Source organism: Galeopterus variegatus, unplaced genomic scaffold (genome assembly GCF_000696425.1).
Source record: "Galeopterus variegatus unplaced genomic scaffold, G_variegatus-3.0.2 Scaffold467, whole genome shotgun sequence".
NCBI classification, from domain to species: Eukaryota; Metazoa; Chordata; class Mammalia; order Dermoptera; family Cynocephalidae; genus Galeopterus; species Galeopterus variegatus.
The window spans coordinates 22,401-47,593 of NW_007726578.1; the positions used below are offsets into that span (position 1 = coordinate 22,401).

Below are 25,193 nucleotides of genomic sequence, written 5' to 3' on the forward strand. Positions count from 1 at the left end.
TACTAAATTAAGCCAACTTAGCTACAGTAGTCCTACACATGTCAAATCATGTACTTGATAACATCAACAGGTGCAAAACAGAAAGAAGAGTAACTGAGGAAACACCCAATAGTCCTTAGTAAAATATGAAACAATAAAGGAAACAACATACGGTGAATCCGTCTAGTAAAGCTTCAGAAGAAATAATCTACATGCTAACCCACAAAGTACACATAATCGACAAGCAAACTTGAAATCTTTACTCAAAAACACAAAAACGAACACATGGACATTGGCAAAGACTTAATGGACTGGGATTTGTGGGTGGATCTTGGCTCTAGAAGAAATAGGATATTTCCAGATAATCACGTCTCGTAGTGGTGAGAGGGAGAGTAGCACTTGATGGTTTGGATAGCCATGGATCAGATGTGAATCATTTTATGAGTTGTCTAAACTCTTCCCCCAAAAGAGGAAAAATACCAATTACTGTAGTAGATGTTTGTTATTTTGGGTCATCCACAGTTTTGGACTCTTTCTTGACATTTTGATAAGTTACAAAATTGTGAGTCCTGCTTTCCCAATAATGAATCAGACATTAAAATTTCCAGACGGTGTTGCCGAGCTACAAGTTGTCCAAGCTCTCTGAAATTCAGATTTCAGAAGAACACACAGAAAAATGGAAAGATGTGTACATGGAGAAGTGTCCCAGAATTGCCACTGGATTGGAAATAGGCAACTGATGAAACCAAAAAGGGAAACAGTATATCCTATGTGTTAAAGACCTCGAATTTATTTTCGATTCTCAGAAAAATTCTAGAATTGATTTTAGCCTTAGAAAAAGAAATGATAATCATAAGAGCCAGCACAGGTTCACTTTAGTTATTTCATTTTAAATTAACCTCACACATCTCATTAATAGGGCTAACGGATCAGAGAAATGTGAACAGTGTCGTGTTTCTTGTTCTCAGTAAAGCCTTTAAAAAGTCTTCTCAAGATAGGCTGGTGAACCAGATAACAGTGTGGTTAGTTGGATTTGTTTTCATTATTATGAAGAACATCATATGTTTTTAGACATTACATTTATAGTCTATTGTTGAAAAGTGAAAGGCAACAGGAGGTCTTAGCATCTAATTTATCACATAGGGAATACCTTTTCTCTGATGATAAGAAGCATAGCTGTCATAATACTTAGTAGGTGTAGGCCAGTCACACAACTTATTACGGCACTGAAATTGGTATATTATAATAGAAATAGAACCAACCACCCTCTCTGCATCAGAACTGAGGTTCTAAAGTCTGCAGGGGATTTCTCAGAATGGGGCTGCTGAACAAAGCACTCTGGGCCACCTGAAGCTCTTTAAATGCTAGTTTAGGCCTTTGAATCCTGTGTAGAAATAGAATCTTACAAAGTTGCCAGAGAAGCTGAAAGAAAGCTAATGACAAAATGAGCAAACTGAGATGAGGTAAATTAGACCAAAAAAAGAAAAGCAGCTACCCTTCCTGCAGAGCCCTCCATTCAGGGTCTTCTTTGAAAACCCCCTTCAGGAAGCGTTCCTGTTGTAGTCTGAGTGAATGCCCATCTCGTTTTACCACCACGAGGGGAATTCCTTTCTGGAGAGTCCACGTAGTCATCATTTCTTTGATCTCCATGTTTTCCCCCAGAAAGGCAAGCTGAAATGACAAGTGACTTTGGTAAGTCAAGAGAGAGGAGAGAATCCAGAGGGAGATCAGAAATTTCCATCTCCTTAGATGCCAGAAAGAAGGCTTGGGGAGTGTAGGGCTCATGCTGGTATCTCAGGACAGAGCAATCCAGGCAATTGGATTGAGGCTGGCTGGCTACACCACGGCTGCTCTCTGCAAATCACCTGAATAAGGCAAACATGGGAGTTTGTAGGGTTAACTCACATCAGGAAATGCCAGCGAGTAAGAGGTTGAGACTGTAACCTCCACCCTGCTCCCTTTCAAAGAAACAAAAACAAAAACCCCCTCTATTATAATGGTAAGTCACCAGGAGGGGTGACTTAGGAGGGAAATAGCTGTCTTTAGGGAAGCTATAAATATTCCAACAGAACAATTTTATATCAGTAGAAGTATATTGAATGGAGAACAAAACCTCTAGCTTCTGAGCTTCTGTAGCATGGATTTTTGATCCCTGTATGAATGCTCGATCTTCCTTTAGAAACTGTAATTTAAGGAATTACCATGACTCTTTTTAAAAAAAGTTTGCCTTTTTTCCCATGATTACTTTCTTTTCTCCCTCCTGTAGGGCTTCTATATGGTCCCAAAGGTAAGGAAAAATATAAGGCCTCAAGAAGCCATATACTCTATTTTCAAGCCTAACAACATACTTGCTTGGGCATTTTTTAGAGCCTAAGAGATGCCAGTGCAGTAGTAACCTCTCAAAAGAATTTGAGCTCAGATATTTTTAGCTAGCAGTGGGATTGTGGGAAAGCTGAATTATAACAACAAAAATATAGTAGTAATAGCATCATCTCCCTAAATGCCCCGAATATTCCTCCTTCAGCCAGATTTATTTCAAGGAAAATTGTGGAGTCTCTTTTCCTCTCTGGTTATTTAAAGGGATAGGTGAGCTACTCTACGTGGTCAGGGGATTGGCCAGATCTCTTCTGCTCTACCACTCTCTTTATACTTACTGTGTTACTTGTCATCTTGGAATCAGAATAACAAACTTCACCAGATGTAAAGTCACCTTCTAAACAACTCTGTAAAACAAGAATAAAAGGACACTGCCATTTAGGCACCAATAGTTGGCTGAATATGCATATTAGACATGAATGTTGACGTTAATTAGCATAGCTATATGAAAATATAATTCATCTAGACACAATGATGAACATGAAAATGAAAAGGCATCTTTGCAGAGACCATAAGACAGAAATACACAAAAGTTATTTTCTGTGTGTTATGTATGTGTCTGTGTGCATATGAAGTTTCCTAAAGTTCCATGTGGTCAATAACTATTTTAAGGAAGAATCAATTTGTTGAATTTTCCTTTCTGCTAGGAAAGTTCCTATTTTATCCTTTCCTTGTGCATGTTACTCATGCCCCTATTCAACATTTGGGCATCTCTGTCCAGTGTTAACTTTCTTATGTTGCATTCCTTGACAGGAGGAGAAACACCTTTGCTTACCTGGGTATTCCTACAGTAGATACAACAGTAGCATGTAGTAGGTGCATAATATGTTTTGAACTGAATGGGAATGAAATGAGACCTAGGAAAACCACCAACTTGGCAATCAATCCTTGAATAACCAGTGGTTAATGCTTTAAGGTGAACAACAAATAAGAAAAAAGAAATATACACAAAGGTTCTCTAAGTGCTGTTAAATGCTCTTATGAAATATAACAGCAGATAATTCCTTTGATTCTCAAGTTGCTACTAACATGTATTAGAACCAATTTTATGTGACACACGGTGAGTAAGATATTTTTAGGAATTTATTGCTTTTATACCACATTATCATTTGGCCTCAGCGGGGTCAGTTAGAATCTAGGATTTTTAATGGAAGGTTAATGGGGACTTTTCTAATAACTAGGAAGTAGCTGTGATGTAATTGAAAGAATGAATACTGGGCTTTGAGTCAGAAGACAAATTTTAAGTACTGACTCCCTCAGTGAATTGATGACCTTGGGCAAATCTCTTCCTTAGTATTATTTTATCATTATAAAAATGGGATAAGAATGCCTACTTTATCTTGAGATGGTTATAAGCATGATGTGACAAAGATTAACACAGGATTGTTCACAGCTGGCCTTAGATAATTCTGTAATTGCTGGCCAAATTTCCCCTTTAATCCCCTCCACCCTTAATATGCACATCAAATGACAGACTCTTCCTTGTTCAAGAGAGGCTAGGTTGATATCTACATGCACACACACACACACACACACACACACACACATGCATAGCAAAGAAGAGGGAGAAGTAGAGGGATGGGAGAGAAAAGCAACACGAGGCTTGGTGTTGAGAAGTTTAGGAGGAATCGGGGAGAAAGAGCACGTGGATCACTGGCAGGGGTGATGGAAATGGATAGTAAAGAACTTTTTAATAAGTTTTACGATGGACTGTGTATTTCAATCCATTTTATGGTTTTCAAGAAATGTAAGTAAAATATTTGAGCTACTTTGAAATAATTTTTGACTGTTGAACTTTGTTTCTTTGACCACACAATCACACTTAAGTTGGACCATAAGGGTGCTTTATTAGGGCACAAAAACATCAAATGAGATAATGCACACGAAAGTGCTTTTTAAACTGTAAAGTGCTATACAAGTATTGAACAATCCAAGGATACATTTTAAAAGTTCATGGAAAAATGGAATTAAAAGAAAATATGAATCTTTCCATGAACTTTTTGAAGACCCTTGCATCATTACGATCCCTAGGACAGATGTGCTCATAAAAAAGGGAGGATCTCTCCTGTCTCCAACAACTTAGGGTTCTTGTACCTATCGGTACAAATTCTCCCACTTCAATCATTCTATAAAAGATTATTTTATTTGCAGTTAAAAATTTAAAAATATTTTAATAATTATTTAAATCTTCTGAGTTGATAGTGTTTTCTGTTTTGTCTTTTCTATCATACTACATGAATTTCAAAGACAAAGAGGCTATGGGTTCTTTAACCAATCATTAACTGTTTATTAATCACTATTTTAGTATCAACAGTATGGTAGGTGTCATAGCATTTCATATATATATAAAGAATAGATAAAGTTCTTGTTCTTAAGCAAATTATTATTATTATTACTATTGAACCAATAGAAACTAATGAAAGAGAGTATTGTGTGGAGCAGATCATAAGTGGACTTTTAAACATTTAGCAGAGAGGCAAACCAATGAGGCCTGGAGCCTATAAGCACGAGGTGAAATCTCAGCTGGACCTTGAAAGATGAATAGCATTTGAATTGGTGGAAAGAAGAAAGGGCCTTTCAGGTAGCAAGGGCACTGGGGACAAAGTTATGCATGTAGGGACTGAGCAGGATTTCACTGAACAAAACACCCATGTCAGGAAATAACGTTGAGCATGTAGAGTTCAACCTTAAAACTTGGCAAGAAGATTAGGTGTCACATGGTTGGAATCACAAAATTAAAGATTTTTGAATGAGGGAAGATAAAAATGGAGGACTAGCCATAGAAGGGAAACCAAAGACAGGAAGGTCAGATAGTGAACCCCTGTGGCCACCTCAGTGTGGCATCCTGGGGTGGTGTGGTGCCTGAGGAAAAAGAGAGGTGCTGCCTTCTAGAGACCCTGACAACCCAGCAAGTGGAATGAATATTGTTGACTGACAATAGAACTATTCATAAACCTTCCTAATTACCCTGTCACTTTTTAGGCTTAACACACAACAGTCTACTGTTACCAACTTATGACTTACATTTGACAGACTGCCCCACAAATCATCATTCTTAGCATTTTTATAGCTGAACTTCTTTAGGTAGCGAATTATTCCTTTCTGGAATTTCTCCTCACTCACAAAATCCTTGAGCATATTCAAAATACAAGCTCCCTAAAAAAAAAAAAACAAATAAAAGGAAAGGAAAAATATACAGGAAAAGGTCATATGATATATTTTTAAATGAAGCTTAAATTTTATGGAACATGTGTAAAGTCTGAAAAATGAACAGCAAATAAGAATTGAAACAGATTGCAGCAATCTGGCACCAACAACTTAAACTGTTGATTTTACAGTCATCACTATATTTCTCCTGAAGGCAGAGCTTCCACCTGCACACGGCATTTACTACCTTGTTATAGGAAACTGGATCAAACATTTCCTGTATTTGAGTAGGAGTTTCTGCTGGTTTGGAGATAGGGCGGGATGAATTCAAGGAATCTCTTGTAATTACTTCAAAACACACATCCAAAAAGCAGTCATCCTAAATAGGGGAGAAAAAGTTTTAGTTTCTATTTTTGATACTCAAAAAGTAATAGAATACTTGCTAGGCTTAGTAAGATGTTCTTAGAGGTAAGAATTCAATTAATACTTCTTGCAGGAGGTTTCCTTCTCTTTACATATTTGCCTTTAGCCTATTATCTACTTTAAAAAGGTATGAATCCGACATTCCCTCAGACATTGCCTTAATGTTTGCAATATGCCAAGCCCTTGAGAACAGAAATAAAAATAATGGTTTCCATTTAGTGACTACTTGCTATGTGCTAGGATCCGTCATCTGCAATCCTTTCAACACCTCTGCAAGGGAAACGGATTATATCCATTTTACAAGTGAGAATATATGATGCTTTGAAATTATACCACAGATCTAACACATAAAATAACAAGAAGATCCTGACTTTGAATCCATGTCTGTCTGCACCGTAGTGGACTAAAATGTCTACACCAGAGAACTAATTGACCATTACTTAACCACCTCAATATGCAGGTTTGGGAGATGTTCAGATCACTACAGTCTTAAAAAAAGACCTACTTGATAAAATCCCTTCACACATTTTGGGAAAGCTGACTGGCCTTTTGGAAATTCTAGAGGCATGTGCCCCCAATCATGCTCAATTCAGGTTGCATGCCAAGAACTCTGCCAGTTCCTAGCAGCCGTGGGTGTTGCCATCTGAATGTATATGGACAGTGATATTCTTTCCTCTCACCCCATATGCACAGCTGTGTATTTGTGCCAGTTTGCTCTTTCTGTCCACAAACTTTTGAATGAGAAATTTATGTTTATTGTTTTCTAACACCCTCCACCTCGCATCCAGTTCTGTGTTTTGTATATCAAACAGAACACTATGTTCACAAAACACAATGCTATATAGTTTTCTTATTAACATTCACTCAAAATTTTAATAGCAAATCTATGATTCACTAAGGCATATGGTATGACACACAAAATTGTGAACTTACAAATTGCAGCTCTGGATATGTAGCATTAACAGAGACAAGTTCCATGTAATTTGCAAAACCCTCATTAAGCCAAATATCATTCCACCATTCCATTGTAACCAGGTTGCCAAACCACTAGGAGGTAAAAACTCAATGTTATTAGAAGTTAAACAAATATAAAATATTATTAACTGTAGCAAAAAAAAAAAATCATGGTTGCTAATTTATTTTTTTAATTAGTTAAGGCCTTTCCTCCATCTTTGCTGCCCTTTTCTCTCCACACAATTTCCTTCTATGGATTTCCCTGCCTTCTCATTCTCGCCACCACATTTTTTGCTTGTTGCTCTTTTCTTTCTTTTGTGTCCTTAATGCCCCTAACTGTACAACTTTCATTCTACCAACATTTTCTCACTATTAAATTTAATATTAAGGAAGAAAATAAAACATAAAATTTTAACATAAAATTTTTATGTTAAAAATTACAAAGATTTATGTAATATAGCCAGTGCCTCAATACAAATGATGGAGGTCAGTCAGTAGACAAATAAAAGCAGTATAGCATTATAGGCACTACGATCAATGTCTCTGCCAGGGGCAGAGGGGATTCCAGGAAGAAATAATCAGTTCTGCTGGGAAAGTGTGTAGGACACTTAGGAAATGATTTATCTCGTGAGCCTTACAAGTGGTCCTCAGGTATGCTGAGGTAGCAGGTAGCAGGAGCAAAGGCATAGAGCGGAAACACACTTGACATGTTCAGGAAATGGCAGGTAGTCTGTGATGGCTAAAGCTTAGCGTGGAGGTAAGATATGAAGCTGGAGAGATGGAGAGGGCTGGGTCACAGGGGCCTTGATGCCACGCTGAGGACCCTTGGCTCATCCACTTGGCATTGAGGAGTCCTTGCCAGAGTTATACACAGAGGAGTACATGGTCATATGGACATCAATCTGAAGATAAAATAGTCAAGGCAAAAGTTCCAAAGCTAACTGCTATTTCAGTCTTCAACTCTGTCTCCATGAAAGAGAAGCTATTAAAGAAAGCCCCAGAAGGTGCGTGGAACCTCAGAGGTAGAACTCTCAGATCATTTCCCTACAAGCATTGGGCAGAAGGATTAGGAATCCCCAGACTCAGTTAAGTGCTTTAGAGCTCCTGGTGACTAATGATCAAAACACCTAAAATGGGTCAGTGGGGAGATTCTAAAGCAGAGGAAGCAGCCCATCTGGTCTCAGAGTACAGTGCTGAGCATGGCTCCCGATGTAATTGAGTATTCAGTTCACTACTTCAAACAAAAATAAGCCAACTTATTATTATGGTGATGATAAAGGATAAAGTTAAAAAATTTAAAATTAGAGATTTTACTAACTTCTGCAATGGAATGCTATTTGCCCACATGGTAAAAGGGAAATTTCCAGTGCCTTTAATAATTTACTACATTACTTAGAGTTTTCAGAAATGAAATAGAGTGGAAATAGTCTCTGATTATCTGTAGACCTAGTTTTACAGTTTCATATTTGTATGCAGTTTGTATATTTTTGGCTTTGTTTGTATATTTATATTTTTGTATATTTGTTAATATAGTGTTCATAAATGGCCATTGGATATCTTATTCTGCAGAAAATGGTAGCAGTAGTAGAAGTGACCACTGTTGTCATCATTAGTAACTAACACTTATCAAGTGCTTACTACTCGTATATGGCAGGCACAGACACTTTCCTTACGTGTAATCCTCACAACAGTTTTATGAAGCAGAAACTATTATTAACTTCATTTTATAGATGGGGACACTAAACTTCAGAGACTTGGTAATTTGCCCAGAGTCAGCAGACCATGAGTATAGCACTTGATTTGCAGTACTTCAGTATGGCCATGTAATCACAGGCTCCGGCTGAAGGGAGACTGATTTTGCTCCAGATTGGAATGCCAGGGTACTGGGGGGCAGGGAGATGGGGAAAGTAATATAGAAATCTCAATTTGTAAGGTTTCCAATTCTGTGCTCTACAGTTCTGCATAGTCCCCACCCTCCTTTTCCAAAAGATGTTTGAAGGCTTTGCTTTGAAGGGTTTTAGAGGATAAATTTAGCAGCCATTTCTCTTGTGATAAAATTCTATTATGAGTCCTATAGTCTAGAGACTGAGTCCTCTGCTACTTGATATTATGCTAGGTTTAATAATCCCTAAATTCCTCTCTAGAGGTAAAATGATATGATGTTATGTTGTGTCAGGAAGACTCATAATGTTCTGTATAATGCTCTTTCGGACTGATATCAAAAAATGTCATGAGTGTCACATACCTGGTGTGCTAGTTCATGGGCTATGACTTTGGTGACCCACAGTTTATCAGAAGCAGAAGAGGTTTGGGGGTCAAAGAGCAGTGACGTCTCTCTATATGTAATGAGGCCCCAATTTTCCATGGCTCCAGGCTCAAAGTCAGGAATGGCAATTAGATCTAAGAAATTAAAAAAAAAACACACTTAATTATTATGGCTTCCAGACCAGAAGTAGGATTTGCTCCCTGCTTGAATATGTTGTAATCATTTCCATATGTATAAGCAGACTTTCTGAAAACATCAAGAATATCTTGGTAGGCAGAGGGGCTGTAAATTGAACTAAATCACCCATAACAGCCAATGATTTAATTAATCTTGCCTATGTAATGAAACCTTTATTAAAACACCCTAAACTATGGGGCTTGATGAGCTTCTGAGCTGGTGAATACATGCATGTGGAAGGAGGGTAAAACACCCCAACTCCACAGGGACAGGGGCTTCTGCACTCAGGACCCTTCTGGACCTTGCCCTATGTACCTCTTCATTTGGCTGTTCTTTTGTATCCTTTATATTAAACTGTAACAGTGAGTTTAATAACAACAAAAAAATATCTTAACATTGACATAGTGTCTTGTAGTTGCACTGAAAATAATCAGTCACTGTCAGAAACTCTAAGAACTAATCTACATAAATTATGAAACTTAAGTCACAGTTTTTATATGCTCTGCAACATTATAAAACTTGCCTTTTATTTTTTAAGATACAAAATTAAAACCAAGATAGACTGTATCATTTCATATAAAGGCCTCCAAATTAAATGATCTGTTTCCTCCACATTTTTTTTTTTTTAATCTGTGCCACAGTCATATCTTCCAACCCGAACAGCCAATATAGATGACAGAGGAAGGGGCAGTTTTCAGTTCTCCAATGACATACACCTTTGACATCTTTTATTAAAGATTGCTGGTCTTATATAAATATGGTATACAGATTGCTCCAGAAAATTCATCCAATTCTAATATGTAATGCAGATATTTAACATTATACCTGATAAGAGAATAGAGAAATGATACGCAATACTTGGGCTTCTCAATAAATACTTTATTTTTTTCATTCAAAGACCATCTCCGAAGAGCAAATTATTCCTTCCTGGGCTAAATGAATCATTTCACTGCTCATTTAAATCACATAAAGAGGGAAGAAATCAAAGCAAGTTCTATGAGCAGAAATAAAGGCGATCATGTGAAATTTAAACATACCCAGTTTGGGGAGTGGATAGCTGATATCAAAGTACTTTTCATAAAAATCAAGTAGCTTCAGTGATGACTGCAAAGCATAATGTGTTTGATTCCATTTCTCTGGAGATGCATAGATGGACACCTGGGAAATGTGGATCAGAAGAAGTGGTTTTTGAATGACAGCTCCTCAGTATAATACCATTACTGACAGCCTTCACCCACAGAAAAGCAGACTGCATTGTTCAAGAAAGTTCTGAGAAATCATTAAGCATGTTAGGGGACAAGAGTTTAGGGGATAAGAGGTTCTGTGAAGTATTGAAAAGTATAATCAACTCTAGATCTTCTGTTATAATCCATTGCCAAGGTGCTAATCTCGAACTATAAAATTGTAAATTTCAAGCTATATAAACCCATTTTATCATGAATTTATCACTATGATGTATTTCAGCACTTGAGAACTAGCCTTCCAAAATTATGACCATAAACACAATTCACACAAAATGCACAGGACCCTAGACCTATGTGGGAAATCTCTCAAGGATTTATTAGATCCACCCCCTGTCAAGTTTGCTTTAAACTCAAAAAAGTTCAAGTATGTTCAATGACTCCCCCAAAATAACTAGCTATTAAGTGGAAAACACAAAATTATATTCCAATTTTCTTGGCTTCCAAGTATAGGGCTACTTTCATTTCATGACTGTTTTCATATTCTGAATTAAGAAAAGCCCCTCAGAACTTTTATGCAGAGGATATGCAAATGGCCACTATTTTTTGACAGCTTACAGGACACTGTGCTGAATGCTCACATGTAAAATCTAATTTAATACTCACACCCATATTATGAAGTAGGTGCTATTCTCTTTATTCTACAGATGAAGGAACAGAAACACATGGAGATTAAGTAGCTTGCTCCAAATTGGCCACACAGGGGCCGGCCCGGTGGCGCACTGGAGAGTGCGCCGCTTGGGAGTGCAGTGGCGCTCCCGCCGAGGGTTCGGATCCCATGTGGAGACCAGTTCCTGCTCACTGGCTGAGCGCGGTGCGGGCGCAACACCGAGGGTTGCGATCCCGTTACCGGTCAGTAAAAAAGACAAAAAGGAAAAAAAAAAAAAACAAATTGGCCACACAGAAAGTTGTAGAGCTGGGATGTGAACCCAAGGAAGCTGACAGGAGCCTGTCCTCGGAAGTAAAGTGCCATGCCACCTCCCACACATCTATGTCTGTGCACATATTTATCTCTGCGCAGTGATGCCATGGTATATATATAGACATGCAATTCATAGCATATATCTACATATCCATAAGTATAACATGTATGTAAATGGTAATAGCCATTTTAGACCCATTTTTTAATGGGTCTTTGAAGATATTTTTATGTCTGTAATTTGGTTCCTCAGGGTAAGGAGTACTTTTTTGTTTCTTCGATGTTTCCACTGACGTTTGCAAAAATTTAACTACATGATAATCACTGGGTAATGTAAATTTTTGCAAACAATGAGGACTCTAGAAATTATAAATTCTTTCTTTCGCTAAGGACAAAAAGTTATAGAAATCAATTGAAAACAATATTAATGTTCTAAAATAAGACGCTGATTAAAAATCCTTCTGGAATGGGACTATGTCAAACTAAAAAGCTTCTGCACAGCAAAAAAAAACAATCTACAGAGTAAAAAGACAACCAACAGAGTGGGAGAAAATATTTGCAAAATGTACATCTGACAAAGGATTAATATCCAGAATATACAAGGAACTCAAACAACTTTACAGCAAAAAATCGAATAACCAAATTAAAAAATGGGCAAAGGAGCTGAATACACATTTCTTGAAGGAAGATATATGATTGGCCTACAGACACATGAAAAAATGCTCAACCTCACTCAGCATCCGGGAAATGCAAATCAAGACCACTTTGAGATACCATCTCACTCCAGTTAGGATGGCTAATATCCAAGACTGAGAATGATAAGTGCTGACAAGGTTGCGGTGAAAAAGGAACTCTCATACACTGTTGGTGGGGCTGCAAAATGGTGCAGCCTCTATGGAAAATGGTATGGAGGTTCCTCAAACAATTACAGATAGATTTACCATATGACCCAGCTATTCCACTGCTGGGAATATACCCAGAGGAGTGGAAATCATCAAGTTGAAGGGATACCTGTACTCCAATATTTATTGCAGCTCTATTTACAATGTCCATCATCTGATGACTGGATAAGAAAACTGTGGTATATCCACACAATGGAATACTACCCTGCTATAAAAAAGAACAAAATACTACTATTCACAACAACATGGATGGACTTAGAGAAAATTATATTAAGTGAAAAAAGTCAGGTACAGAAAGAGAAATACCACATGCTCTCACTTATTTGTGGGAGCCAAAAATAAATAAATAAACACACAAACAAATCAAGTGTGTGGGGGGAAGAAGACAGAATAACCACAAAAATTCCTTGAACTGTTTAAGTAAAGTGAACAGATATGATGTTGGGGGGGAGAGGGGGTGGAGAGGAATAGGTAAAGGGGCATGAAAATCAACTACAATGTATATTGGGAAGCAAAATTTTTAAAAATTATTTTTAAAAAATCCTTCTGGGACCTCCATGCAATTATTATAATATTATAAAAAACATTTAATGGCATTCAATTTTTATGGCATATTATAGTGAAAATTGGGTTAAAAAGTCATAATACAGTATTTTGCAAAAAGTATACATAGATACTTTGAAAACATAAATATATATATATATACAGATATAAAGAATATACTATTACTATGTACACCAAATATACTAATATACATGTAGAAAATATTTGGAAGGTCTACATAACATTATCAATAGTTATATTTTGGTGATGGGATTAATAAATAAGTTGCTTCTGGAAAATAGCCTCATACTCTGTACAAACTTGTTGAGAAATACTTAACAAGGACAGGTGGCTGCTGTCATGGAGTTCTTTTGATTTTTTTCTTGAGGATTCTTGGGGATCATCCAATTCAGTGGTTTTGAAAGTTCTTTTTAGCCAAGGAACCTGTATTAGTCATTTTTCTGTCACTGATAACTGAATACCTGAAACTGGGTATTTTTATTTTTTTATTTATTTTTATTTTTTTATTTTTTTTCCTTTTTGTCTTTTTTCGTGACCGGCAACGGATCGCAACCCTCAGTGTCGCACCTGTACTGGACCGGGACCGGCAACGGGATCGCAACCCTCAGTGTCGCACCCACACCTCGCTCAGCCAGTGAGCGGCCGGTCTGCATGTGGGATCCAAACCCTCGGCGGGAGCGCCGCCGCGCTCTCAAGCGGCGCACTGTAGCAGTGTGCCACCGGGCCGGCCCATAATTTTTAATTTAATTTAACTTAATTTTTTTTTGCCTATCTCTATTCTGTAAAATGGGTATAGTGTAATAGTTTGATAATAAGAATAAAAACTTAAGAAAATAAAGATAAGCTCATTGCTCTCAGGACACTATTCTGTAATGTGTGGGAAATTAGAACTCAATCTCACCTTGACCCCTGATGAGGTTGTGCCACTCAAAGAGTTGAAATCACAAACGACGTAGGCTACAAGGTAGGTACTCATTTTTACAGTAGCTCCAAAGTGATCTTCCAAGAGGCCTCCTTCAACTTCAGTTGTCTTAATCTACAGGAAGGGAAAGAAATCAATGTTTGAAAACTGGAGTGTTTTACAACCATGCCTATGGCTTACGACAGCTGAGTTAGAGGGAAGCCTGACACGCTGAGGAAACTTGATGTCCCTTTAGGAGAACAACGTCCTCATAACATTCTGTAGACTCTCTTAGCTCTATTTCTTTTTTTAGTACCTGAACTCTCTCAAAGACACAATGAGCTGCCAAAATGATGCCAAGTCTTATTTTGTTGCTTAAAAGCACAAAAACATCTTAGATGCTTCTACTTTCTTAAAATGTGATACTGTCCAACACTGGCATGAATTCAAGTTCTGGGCTTCTAAGCAAAAATGCCAGAGAATGGTCCCTTTCCCTTTGTTTGTTATATGATAAATAAACCTTGGTGGCAGAAGGAAACAGGAAGCAAAACTGCACTAGATGCTTTACATTATCTTTTAATCTATTTATTACGTGGGTGTGAAGCAGGTGTTATTTCACAGGTGAGCAGAGACTCAGAAATGTTAACTGAACAGCCCCAGATGTTCCACAGCAGGACCAAGATGTGGATATGGCCATGTAATTCCAAAGACGTTGCTCATTCTTAACTCACTGTATGACAGCTTGAGTCATACTCTTATTTTATCTTTGCTTCATTGATTCAGCAATGAAAGCAGTCAGGCCATGAAGGTCATTAGTAATTGAAGCTTCTGCCCATCTACTGAGGAAGCAGAAAGTTGCCAGCCTATTGTCTGGTTGGCTGCATCCATCAAATTCACTGGGTAATTACTGAATTCTATCTTCATTTGGTCTGGGTAGCTTGTCCCAATAATGGCCTTCACCATGTACAACACTCCAAAATACTGAATACGTACAGATCCAATAATCTGAAAACACCACTTTCTTCAAATTGGTCACAATTCTTTGACTAACTCTCCCCGACTCCCTACCGCCATGCCCCATCCCCTTTCAAGGAGTCAGGCTGTGACAACACTGACCAGGGCTTAACAAGCATGTTTTGTGTGTTGGATAAGATTACAGTTGGCTTTGGTGAGAGAAAGTAGCTTAAAGCATCACCACAAACTGCCTGGCTTATTTTAATGGCAAATGTTTGTGCTATTAAATTCTACAAAATTTATTTCTACAGAGTTCTATTAAAAAATCCATGACTAAGTTCCAATAAAGCAGAAGACATTGATCAAATACTCTAAGAAAGGCAGAAGTACATATAAGGCTGCAATTTTTAACTTTATCCAGCAAATTGATTTTGCCCAAAAACAATCTTTTTTTAGGAATCTAATTCAACCAGAGTTCTATGGATACACACTCCCAGCAGAGGAGAAGCTGTCTTATGATGGGGGATAGGGGGATGGGGTTAGGACTGTGGCCTTCTGGCCACACTCAGTAGCCAAACCATTTAGTCAAGTATGTGGAGGGATGAGGGGAGGAGAGGTAAGGCTGTAGGACTACGGGGAATGAGAGCCTGGGCCACAAAAGCTGGTGGCAGAAATGATTAGGAGACATGGGCATTTGCTCTGATTTCTACACAAGATGAAGACGTAGTCCATCGAAGCTAAATTTTTTTCAGCAACCTCGAGTGATCTGCGTTGATTAATGTTGCCTTAAATGGAAGTGTTTGACATATTAGTGTAACTTCTTCCAGGATGGGTGATGTAAGCTCCAAGTATACAATGCTTGGTGCTGGATCTAACTGTTTTTCAAGGATTTAGCTGTTTTCTCAAGGCCAGTAGGACACTATTTGCATACCGAGTGTCACTAGCAGGTGTGTGTTTCCTTAAGGGATGAAGGGGACAAAGAAATGCTCCCCAAATATGCTGTCTCTACTACTGCTTGAGTGGTCCCCTCACTTCCCTTAAATTCTGTCTTCTCAGTTACATAAATTGAGAACTTAGTGTGTTTCTTCTTCCCACCAATCCATAACACATCTTATATGCTATCACTGTTACGCAGAGAGAGTGACTGTAGTATAACTTCCATTCCAATCATGAAAGCTTGGGTTAAGCACGTCAATGACAAGTAGAAAGTTGAACTAGCACAAGCGTACTTCAAAAAGTTCATATTGTCTTTCGATTCTATTTTCCATGAGCTTTTTGAGATACCCTTGTATTTGCTGAAAAGGGCATGAACCAGAGAGTGGCTCCAGTCAATTTAGGTAATGCAGAGATTCAAGGATTGTTTAAAATATTTTCAAAATGGTTATTTAGTTTTCATAAACACGAGAAGTTACTGAAGGCTTCTGAAGATAGGAATTTTAAATTCTAATATAATAACAATAATGGCAATTTTTGTTTGCATCATGTTTTAATTAAAAGGCCTTACTAACTGTATTTTTTCTTTACCTTCTATGGTTATTTATATGAAAAATTATGTTAATAAAAAAGCTTCCAGGAAAGAGACTTAACTGATAAACTTCCCTTAAATGAACATGCAGTGGGAAAAAAGACTCGGAGATAAGTAGCAGCTCATCGTTACCTGAAAATGAGAGAGTTACATACACTGCTGTCTGTTTGATCATGGGAAAACTATGAGATATGGGCCCTGGGGAGAGTTGTCACTTTTTCCCTTGGCTTGCTCTGCCAGTATTTTAGATCAAATGTCTTTTCCAGCATTAAACAGAAATCTGGGGGAATGCAGTGTCTAGATTACAGCTTCATTTCTCTCCTGCATCTGTGGAGGCTAGTCCCTGTGTTGGGCAGAGAGGAAAATGGGTGTAGTTGCTGCTGACTGGCTGCTTAGCTTTCTAAAGCACTGTCAGAAGAGCCTGTATTTTTGTACCACTTTTCAAGCAGTGATGGAGCAATATTTTATATTTTGTTCAACAATATAATGGCAAGCATATCATTAGTGAGGAAATATCAAATGAGACAAAAGTTCTACTGTGCCTTTCAGAGAATCTGCATTTTAAGTACTAATACAAGCCACATGAGTGTTCCAAGGTGTCTTTCAATTAAAAAATTATATAACCACAATAAATAACATCCATAAATAATTTTAAGAACTACTTGTGGAGCCTAAATTTAAAAAGGATGTATTGCTAAGTTCCATCACAGACTACTAGGTTAGAATTTCCTGGGGAGGGTCCCAGCAAGGTTCTTTAGGTCCCTGCCACAGCAAATGTGATCCCTGGACCACCACCAGCAGTAGCAGCTGAGAGCCTGTTAGAAAGGCCGAATTTTGAGCTTCACTCCAAGACCTATTGAATCAGAATCTGAAATGTAACAGGATCCTTAGGTGATTCATCTGAACACTAACGTTTGAGAAATGCTACTCAATATGAACAAAAAAATATGTATAAATCACTTTAGGGAAAAAAAAAAAAGCTTCTTGTGTAGCAATGCTCCAAAGAGAATGATGTGAAAGTCTAGAAAGATTGGGTAATTATATAATACGTAGGTGGTTAAAAACAAATTAATGGTTTAGTTCCCAAAAGCAAAAGAAATTAAAAAAAAAAATAAAACAAAGACCAGGGCTTAACTTGATAACAATTCCCAAAGTTTCTGAAAGTAGCAATACCTTTGGCATGTTGGATAGTGCGATGTGTCTGCTCTCTCTTCTAATCTTGATTGAAAAGTTGGCTTTGAACGATGGCTCATCAAAGCATGGGAAAGCCATACGTGCCTGGGTTGGCTCAAAATCTGTTACTGCAATTATTCTGTGAAAAGACGCACCCCAGGACAGAATTCACAAATGAAACCAAGAAGAGAAATGAATTTATACCTTCAGCAAACAGCTAATCAAACCTGGAGTGATTTCTATAACTACAATCTTTGTGAAGCCTGGTTTTCTGAAGAAAATGAGGGTAAAATCTTATTTAGTGACTTCCAATCATGAGCAATGCACTGGGTACTCTAATTACATTGTTTTCTTCATACTCATATCAGATAAAGATATTGAAGCTCAGAAAATTTGGGTGACCTTCACAGGATCCTTAACTAGTTAATGACTGAGATAAGACTCAGGCTGGGTCAACTTGACTTCAAACTTGACCAAGAAATTAACAGTTCAGGGGGCCTCGATTAGACATTTGAATGATTGAATATATAAAATGAGGCCTTAGGTTGTATTCCCAGGAGGCAGACACAATTTCTTAAGAACACGCTGCCAAGAGAAACAGATAAGGAAGTCAGTGAAGCAGAACAGGAAAGAGGGACAAGCCAGGAGAGGGTGCAGTATCAAGCCAAGTCCCAGCTTCAGCCTGATCCCCAGGGAGTTCTGGAATAGGAAACTATACCTTCAAGTTGCCCTAATGGAGGCAAAGGGCTGGGCTTTCATATTTCTGCACCATCACTGGCTAAAGGTCTCTGTCGGGAAAATAGAATAGTTAGGTCAGGGCCCTCACCTCGGGTCCAGTTGAGTGTGGTTTTAGCACATCCATCGTAAGCAAATTGTGTGTGTGTGTGTGTGTGTGTGTAGTTAGTGCACATGCACGCCAATGTATCTTTTGAGTTTTGTTGCTATTCTTGTGTTCTTCAGAGAGAGAAAGAGAGAGAGAGAGAGAGAGAGAGAGAGAGGTAGAGAGGAGTTTTAGTGAAGCAGGTGGGCGGATGTCTGCCTCCAGCATCTGCCTCGGGCGTCTGCCCAGATGCTGGTGCAGCCATGCTTTCCAACCTGCAGCTTCCAAGGACCTTTTGACTGGTTACCTAGCTCATAGACCTGCGTGTAAGGGGTCTGGTGAACCAGCCTAGAGTGTGTGGGGTCTGGTGACCCAGCCTGGCATATGAAGGGTTTGTGACCCAGTCTGTGACTGGGCTTGAGGGGTCTGGGAGATCCAGACCCAGCCCTAGCTTGACAATTGGCCCAGTCAGTACAGGATTACGGGCAGATAAAAGAGCCCAACAACTAGCATGGTTGTGTAGCTAGACAACTGGTGTCACGAAGAGGAGTAAGAGCACTACAATTGGCAATGTCAACAGGGTTCCAGACATTAGCCATGGCACGGCAGTCTCCATGTGACTGCAAATCTCCCAGCCCCTTCTAGCTCTCTCTGCTTGCCAGCAAAGCAGCTCCAGTCATCAGACAGTGACAGGGAGATAGATACTCTGACAAATCTCTAAACCCCAACACCGCAATAATGCCTGAAAAATGTTTAATTACAGATTTATTCTTTGGGCTTTAAGCTTCAATTAGGAAGCAAATCTGTGGAGCAGATTTTGATTGGAGAAGCAGGGTAGAATAGAAAATCTCAAGTGTTACATAAAGGTTGAGAGGGACCAGGAAGGAAAAAAAGAGGGACTGTCAGGATATTTTACCTCAGCTGACTTTATCTTATGATGCAGACAGGGAGCACGAAGCTTGAAGTGATTTACTCGTGGCCTTGGGGTTTTATTTCAATTTGGCAGTAGGTGCTGCAAATGTAAAGGAATTTCAAGTACCTAGAATAATTTTCACTAGTGTGCAATTTTGGTTGTAACAAGTTTACACTGGAAAAGCAAAAACTTGAACCTTTTCTTTGCTACTTAACATGATGAATTTTAACTCTACGTGCAAAGTAGTAACTTCCTGCTTCTCAAAAGCACTATTATCAACTGAATTATTTGTGTATTTTAGATGAAGAGGTATCTGTGAGAGAGAGAGAGAGAGAGAGAGAGATCCATAAGATTCAATTGACTTTGTGCAGCACATTACCCTACATGTTAGAAATACTAGGTGACTGAATTTGAACAGAACTGACAAATTAATGTAGGAAGAGTCAGAAATAGCCTGCAATTAATGATGGGAGGTATGCTGGAAAGTCCTCTAGCTTTTAATCCAAATATCTTCCCCTCTATTCACCCACAGCTCCCCAAATTTTATCCCTAAAATGTATATCCTTAAGATGGAGCCTTTGTTGCTTGAAAAACGCCATTACCATCCACATGGTGCCTTAGTAAGAAGGAGTTGGTACATTTTCTCTCCAATACTGTGCTGGGCCTGAGAAGGGAAGGAGGGTAGTGATGGGCCTGGGGAAGAGCTGTCCTTAGTGGACTTCTGAGAGCTGTGGTGTAGGTACTTGAGGCCCCAGGGGACAGTGAGTACCCAAGGTGGGGAAGGAAAAGCAAGCATGTAGTAGACACTGCTAGTCATCTACCCAATATCCATCCCCCTTCTTCAGTTCTAATCAAATCCCAATTTTGTTCAGAAAGGCAATGTATCCAGATGAGAAGTTACTTCTTCAGGCTCCCTTTCAACATGGTGCGGCATATGATTCCTGGCATAGCTGATGTCATTGGATGGGAAAACTTTGTAAAGGGAGTCAGACTCCTCTGGCATGTTTCTTTTGCCTTTTTCTCTTCCCTATTTCCCCCTTCTTTCTGCCTGGAATGTAGACTTGATGCCTAGAGACTCAGAAATCATCTTGTGAGTGTTAGGAAGAAAGAAATAGGCCAAGGATGGCTGAGCAGAAAGACAGAAGGAGCCTGGGTCCTGGGTAACACTGAGGAGTACTATAGCAAACCTGAGATGCTTTAATTCTGGACTTTTTATTGCATGAGAAATATAGCCCCCATGTGGTTAAGCCATTGTCTTTGGGTTTCTCTAAGCAGTAGTTGAACACACAGTGGGAAAGCACTGAGCCAGACTCCTCTTATCTCCCAGATGGACCCTGGCCCTAGAGAACCAAGCCATCTATGCTTCAAAGCATCCTTGATTCTTCACCTCCTCTCACCTCACGTAACAAATATGTCAGCCATCTCTTTTGTTTTACCCTCCAAAATGAATGCCAAGTGCAATTACTTTACTTTATAAGCACTGCCACTAACTGGCCCAAATTGTCATCGTTTCTTACCTGAACTATTTCAATGACTTCCCAAATGATCATTCTGTTCAACTTTTTCCATCCTATAACATACCCTCAGCATACACTTGATCTTTATAAAGCATAATCAGATCAGAAACTTTTAATAACTACCCATTGCACCTGAGTAAAAGTCTGAACTCCCGACAAAAGGCTCTAGATTCTTCATGATCTGGTCCCTTTCTCTCCCTTGTTCACTCTCCTCAACCCACACTGGCCTTCTTTTCTCATCAGTCCCACCTTACAGCCTTTGCACTTGCTCCAAGATGCTCTCATGATTGTCTCAAAAAAAAAGTCAAGTCTTAGTTTAAATACACCTCCTTGGCAAAAGCTTTCCTGCTCACTCATCTAAATTAGTCCCAGTCTTCAGCTACACTTTTTATTACACTGCCTTTTTAAATTTCCTTCATAGTACTTGTCACTTACCTTGCCCATTTCATTTATTTTCTTGTCCTGGTTGTCTCTTCCAACATATCTCATCACTATACATTGAGTGCCTAGAGTGGTGCCTGGCACACAGCTTGTGCTCAGTGAATGTGAATTGACCAAATAGACTATATTTCTCAGTTCTTCAAATAGACCTCTTCCTTGTTCCTATCTCCTGGATTTGAGTCATGCCATTTCCTGGGTAATGTATACTCCTATTTTCTCTCTCCCAAAGCAAATCTCATGTTTCCTGCTGGTCCCAGATCAAGACTCATCTCCTTTGAAGGCCTTCCCTAGTTCAGCCCTCTCTGCTCTGAACATCCCTTCCCGTAGCACGTAAACATGTCTGTTTTATAACAGTCGTATACTGGCCTCTCTTCTTAGTTATTCTCCCTCCAGCTATTTATTTCTCTGTCTCATGTTTTCCCATCTCTACTGCAATTTCCTTAAGGAATGGCAAAACATCTCCTTCTTCCAAGTTCCCCACACTTTATTGGATTCCTCATAAGTACTTGCTGAAGCATGCTCCTGGCAAGATGTAACCTATAAGGAAAGTATCATACGAGACTGTAAACAATGTGAGCAAGATCTTACCTTGTTTCACCACCAAGAGTTCTGTACCTGCTTTTGTAAAACCCTTCAAAGCCATCAGCTAACTTGGCCTGGAAGTCAATAGCCACATAGTATCTCAGGTCAGTCATAAGTTTCTCTGGAACCAGGAGTGCAATTTGTTGATGAGCAGGATAACTCAAAACATTCAGCTTTTTTCCTGGCTTCTTATATCTCAAATCTTCCTCTGACTGAAGGGTGGCATTCATGATATCAAGATCTTTGCTGTGCAAAATGATAAATTGGGTAGCTTCTCTGACCAAGATCTCAATTTTCTCAGATGCAACAAAGTCCAGAGAGGTGAGATTTGGGTGGATGAAAAGGTCATAGTGGAGGGGAATGACCACTTTGGGGAGCCTTAGCTCCTGCCAAGGAAATGGTTCTCCATTGGTGGCCACTGGGAAAGCCCCAGGGTCCTTACTGAACTGATAACTAGATGGCACTGAGAACAGAGAACAAATACATATTTTGGGTGAGATGACTGCTAAGCAGTAAAATCCTACATAAATATTAAATATTGGTTTTCTGTGTGAATTAAGCATTGCAAAAGAATGGAATGCCAAATTTCTTTTCCAGAAGACAGTTAAAATCTAGGCTAGATCTCAAAGTTCTTCATAGCATTGCATTGGCTCCAGTTACGTCACACAGGATCTGAACGATATGCTTGAATAAATGGATTTACTCTGGAAGGAAAAAAAAAGCCATTTATAGCATGAAGACAAAGATTTCAATTCACAGATAAAATGTTAAAAATATGAAAAGATATGTGTAAATGGGGTAAAACTGCTCTCTGTCAGAATCAGGCTAAATATCCACAAAATAAAGTAAAAACTAAACTGTCGTTTAGTTAATACAAATAAAAATCCTTTAGAGCTCAAATAAAAGATCCTGCCTTAAAATTGCATGTAATGAGACCCTTCTGCTTTCATGTACAATGAGCAGAGGGAAGGTGTGTAAATTCATTACTTGTTGAGTGTTTTTAACATTTGGTTAACATCATTTTAAGAGCATACCTGAATGCCTGAAGGTAAACTGTGAAACATGTCTCTATTTTGTCTTAGTAAGTCACAAAGAACTCTGTAGAATTTGGATACCAGATATTATTACTATTATTATTAATGGCATTGAAGTTCATCTCTTTCAATAAATAGCATCATCTGAATCACCTTATTCTGTGGCTGTTCTTGTAAAGGATATTGGTTAAGCCAGGTTTTTATCCTTGGTTTATTTCCAATATATCAAAAAAAAAAAAAAGAAAGAAAGAAAATTTGAGTATATAATATTCTAACTGTGAATATTTAAAAACACTGTTTTGGTCCCTTCACCTTACACTACCTTTGAAAACGCAATTAAATCAAACTGAATTCATTGCCTCTATAAATAGAACTGAAGTAGTTTCTTCCTATTAGAAAGGTAAAGCTACAAAACACAGAAAATTAGGACGAACAGTGTAGTTAATTTAGGTGATTCAACTCTGTCTCCCACCCACCACCTGCTCTGCTTACCTCTCCCTGCTCCAAATTAAACTCCTGAACAGTTTTCGTATGTTTTTTTTTTATCATTAACAAGTTCTTCAGAATTAATTATCCAATTACTTTGATTTTCCAACTTTCAATATTAATGTATATCAACAGTTATCATTAAAGGAAAAAAAAAGGAAATAATGGTTAAATAATGACACTTCTCCCTCCTTTTTAAGACAAGCATTAAATTAATGCTACCAAATCTCAATGTTCCAAGGACCTCTGATAAATAAAATCATAACTGGTCTATTAGCTTGAATTCCTGAGGGTTTAAAAAAGTGGAATGGCTTTGGAATCAGAGTGCCCAGATTCCAACTCCAGCCTCACCAAAATTACCTGTATGATCTTGGCAAATTTTCTGATTTTTTGAACTTTAGTTTCCTTACCTATGAAACAGTGTAATAATTATTCCTCATGTAGGGAGGATTAAATGAAATAACACGTGAAGAACTTGGCACAGCACAGCAACCAGCATATAGGAAGCAGGTATTGAATGTTAGACATTAAATTGTTATTGTGAGTACATTGTACTTTCAGAAAGAGAGAACAGAACTGTGGTTATTAGAAGTGGAAAGAAGGAGGGGGAGAGGGGATAATGAGAAATTGGTTCGTAGACACAAAGAATGTTTACGTATTGTAATGAATAAGCTAACTATCCTGATTTGATCACCATAGATTGCACACAAGTATTGACAGTCAACTATGTACCCCTCAAATTTTTTAAAAAAAATTATTATTGTGGTTATTATAACCTGCATTCCCTGGCCTAAAGGAGTAGATCTGCCTCGACTTGTAAAAGACGCTCCCACAGAAGAGTGTATTTTACTGATAAGAGTGGAGAAAAAGGCTTTGATGTTTACTCATACAGCCTTTAACTTTAGAACTGGCACGGATTTTAAAGGCCAGCTAGTACAAGTCCTTAGTATCCTAAACTAAGGGTGAGTGACTATCCCAAATTCAAACAGGAAATTTGAAGCAGCATCAGCACTAAAATTGATCTAATAGACTTTCCATTATTCAGCACTATACCTTAAATAGCATCCTGGGATTGAAGACACAAGAATTGCAACAAATATTTGGGAAAGGCTAAAAGATCCTTAAAAGAGAATGAATCAGTTAAGCAGAAAGAGCCTTAGGTCAAGTCCCTCTCTCAACTGCACACACTTTCAACATAGCAGTTCCGGGTTCTTCTGCTTTCCCCAGAGCCTCACCTTAGATTACAGAACCTCCTCAATACAGCAGACCTATACCTTCAGTTCAGGCCATGATTCCCACTGCAAAATTCCGATTTTAAGACAAACCCAAGAGAAATGTTAGTGTGTTACCTTATTCCACGCTGTTGCAGATTTAAATAAAGGGGAATTTATTTTTGCTTTCACTTTCTGTCTTAAGATTCAGGACGCTGCATACTTCCTGATTAAGTAAGTACACCCTTCCTAATCAGTACTAGCTGGTTCATTATCATTCAGTGATATTCAATAAATGCAGCCTAGGACAAAAGCTTTATTCCAAACAGCACAAGAAACTTTCTGCAGAATGCACCAGTAAGTGGCTGTAATTGGCAAAGAAACAGAAGTCACTCATATTAAGTCAGGATATGGAGATGTTTGGCCATGTTTGTGACTTGAACAACGTTCATGTTTGCCTATGTTCAGACATGAATACGGAGTTGGCTTGTGTTTGTCCTGGTTCATCAGAATCACAAAGAGGTTTTATCTGATGATGCTCTGTGAAATTGTTTATGCTCAATAGGAGAACAGCTCGTGGATGTCGGGGACTGCTTACCTTATTACTTGGACTTAGATTTTGCACCCCCTGGTTCTATGAGGCTGTAAAAAGCTTAGTTGGTCTCTGAGTGTATAAACTGCAAACGCT

General features: G+C 38.4%; 1 protein-coding gene across 2 annotated transcripts in view; it reads right to left on the reverse strand.

Annotated features, from left to right (window-relative positions):
* ERAP2 (endoplasmic reticulum aminopeptidase 2) overlaps positions 1 to 24,683 on the reverse strand; it is a 45,559-nt gene extending 20,876 nt beyond the window's left edge. The window contains exons 1-11 of one of the 2 annotated variants that reach the window (XM_008569133.1): positions 24,644 to 24,683; positions 21,781 to 22,478; positions 17,502 to 17,640; positions 13,850 to 13,984; positions 10,360 to 10,480; positions 9,125 to 9,279; positions 6,859 to 6,972; positions 5,750 to 5,881; positions 5,380 to 5,511; positions 2,634 to 2,702; positions 1,475 to 1,650 (exon numbers count right to left, since the gene is read on the reverse strand). In XM_008569133.1, the coding sequence (XP_008567355.1) occupies positions 1,475 to 1,650; positions 2,634 to 2,702; positions 5,380 to 5,511; positions 5,750 to 5,881; positions 6,859 to 6,972; positions 9,125 to 9,279; positions 10,360 to 10,480; positions 13,850 to 13,984; positions 17,502 to 17,640; positions 21,781 to 22,337 (1,730 nt within the window). In that variant the 5' untranslated portion in view covers positions 22,338 to 22,478; positions 24,644 to 24,683. Of the gene's footprint in view, positions 1 to 1,474; positions 1,651 to 2,633; positions 2,703 to 5,379; positions 5,512 to 5,749; positions 5,882 to 6,858; positions 6,973 to 9,124; positions 9,280 to 10,359; positions 10,481 to 13,849; positions 13,985 to 17,501; positions 17,641 to 21,780; positions 22,479 to 24,643 lie in introns of those variants that run through there. The other variant, XM_008569134.1, reaches the window with a different exon arrangement.
* Positions 24,684 to 25,193: the final 510 nt, after the last annotated feature.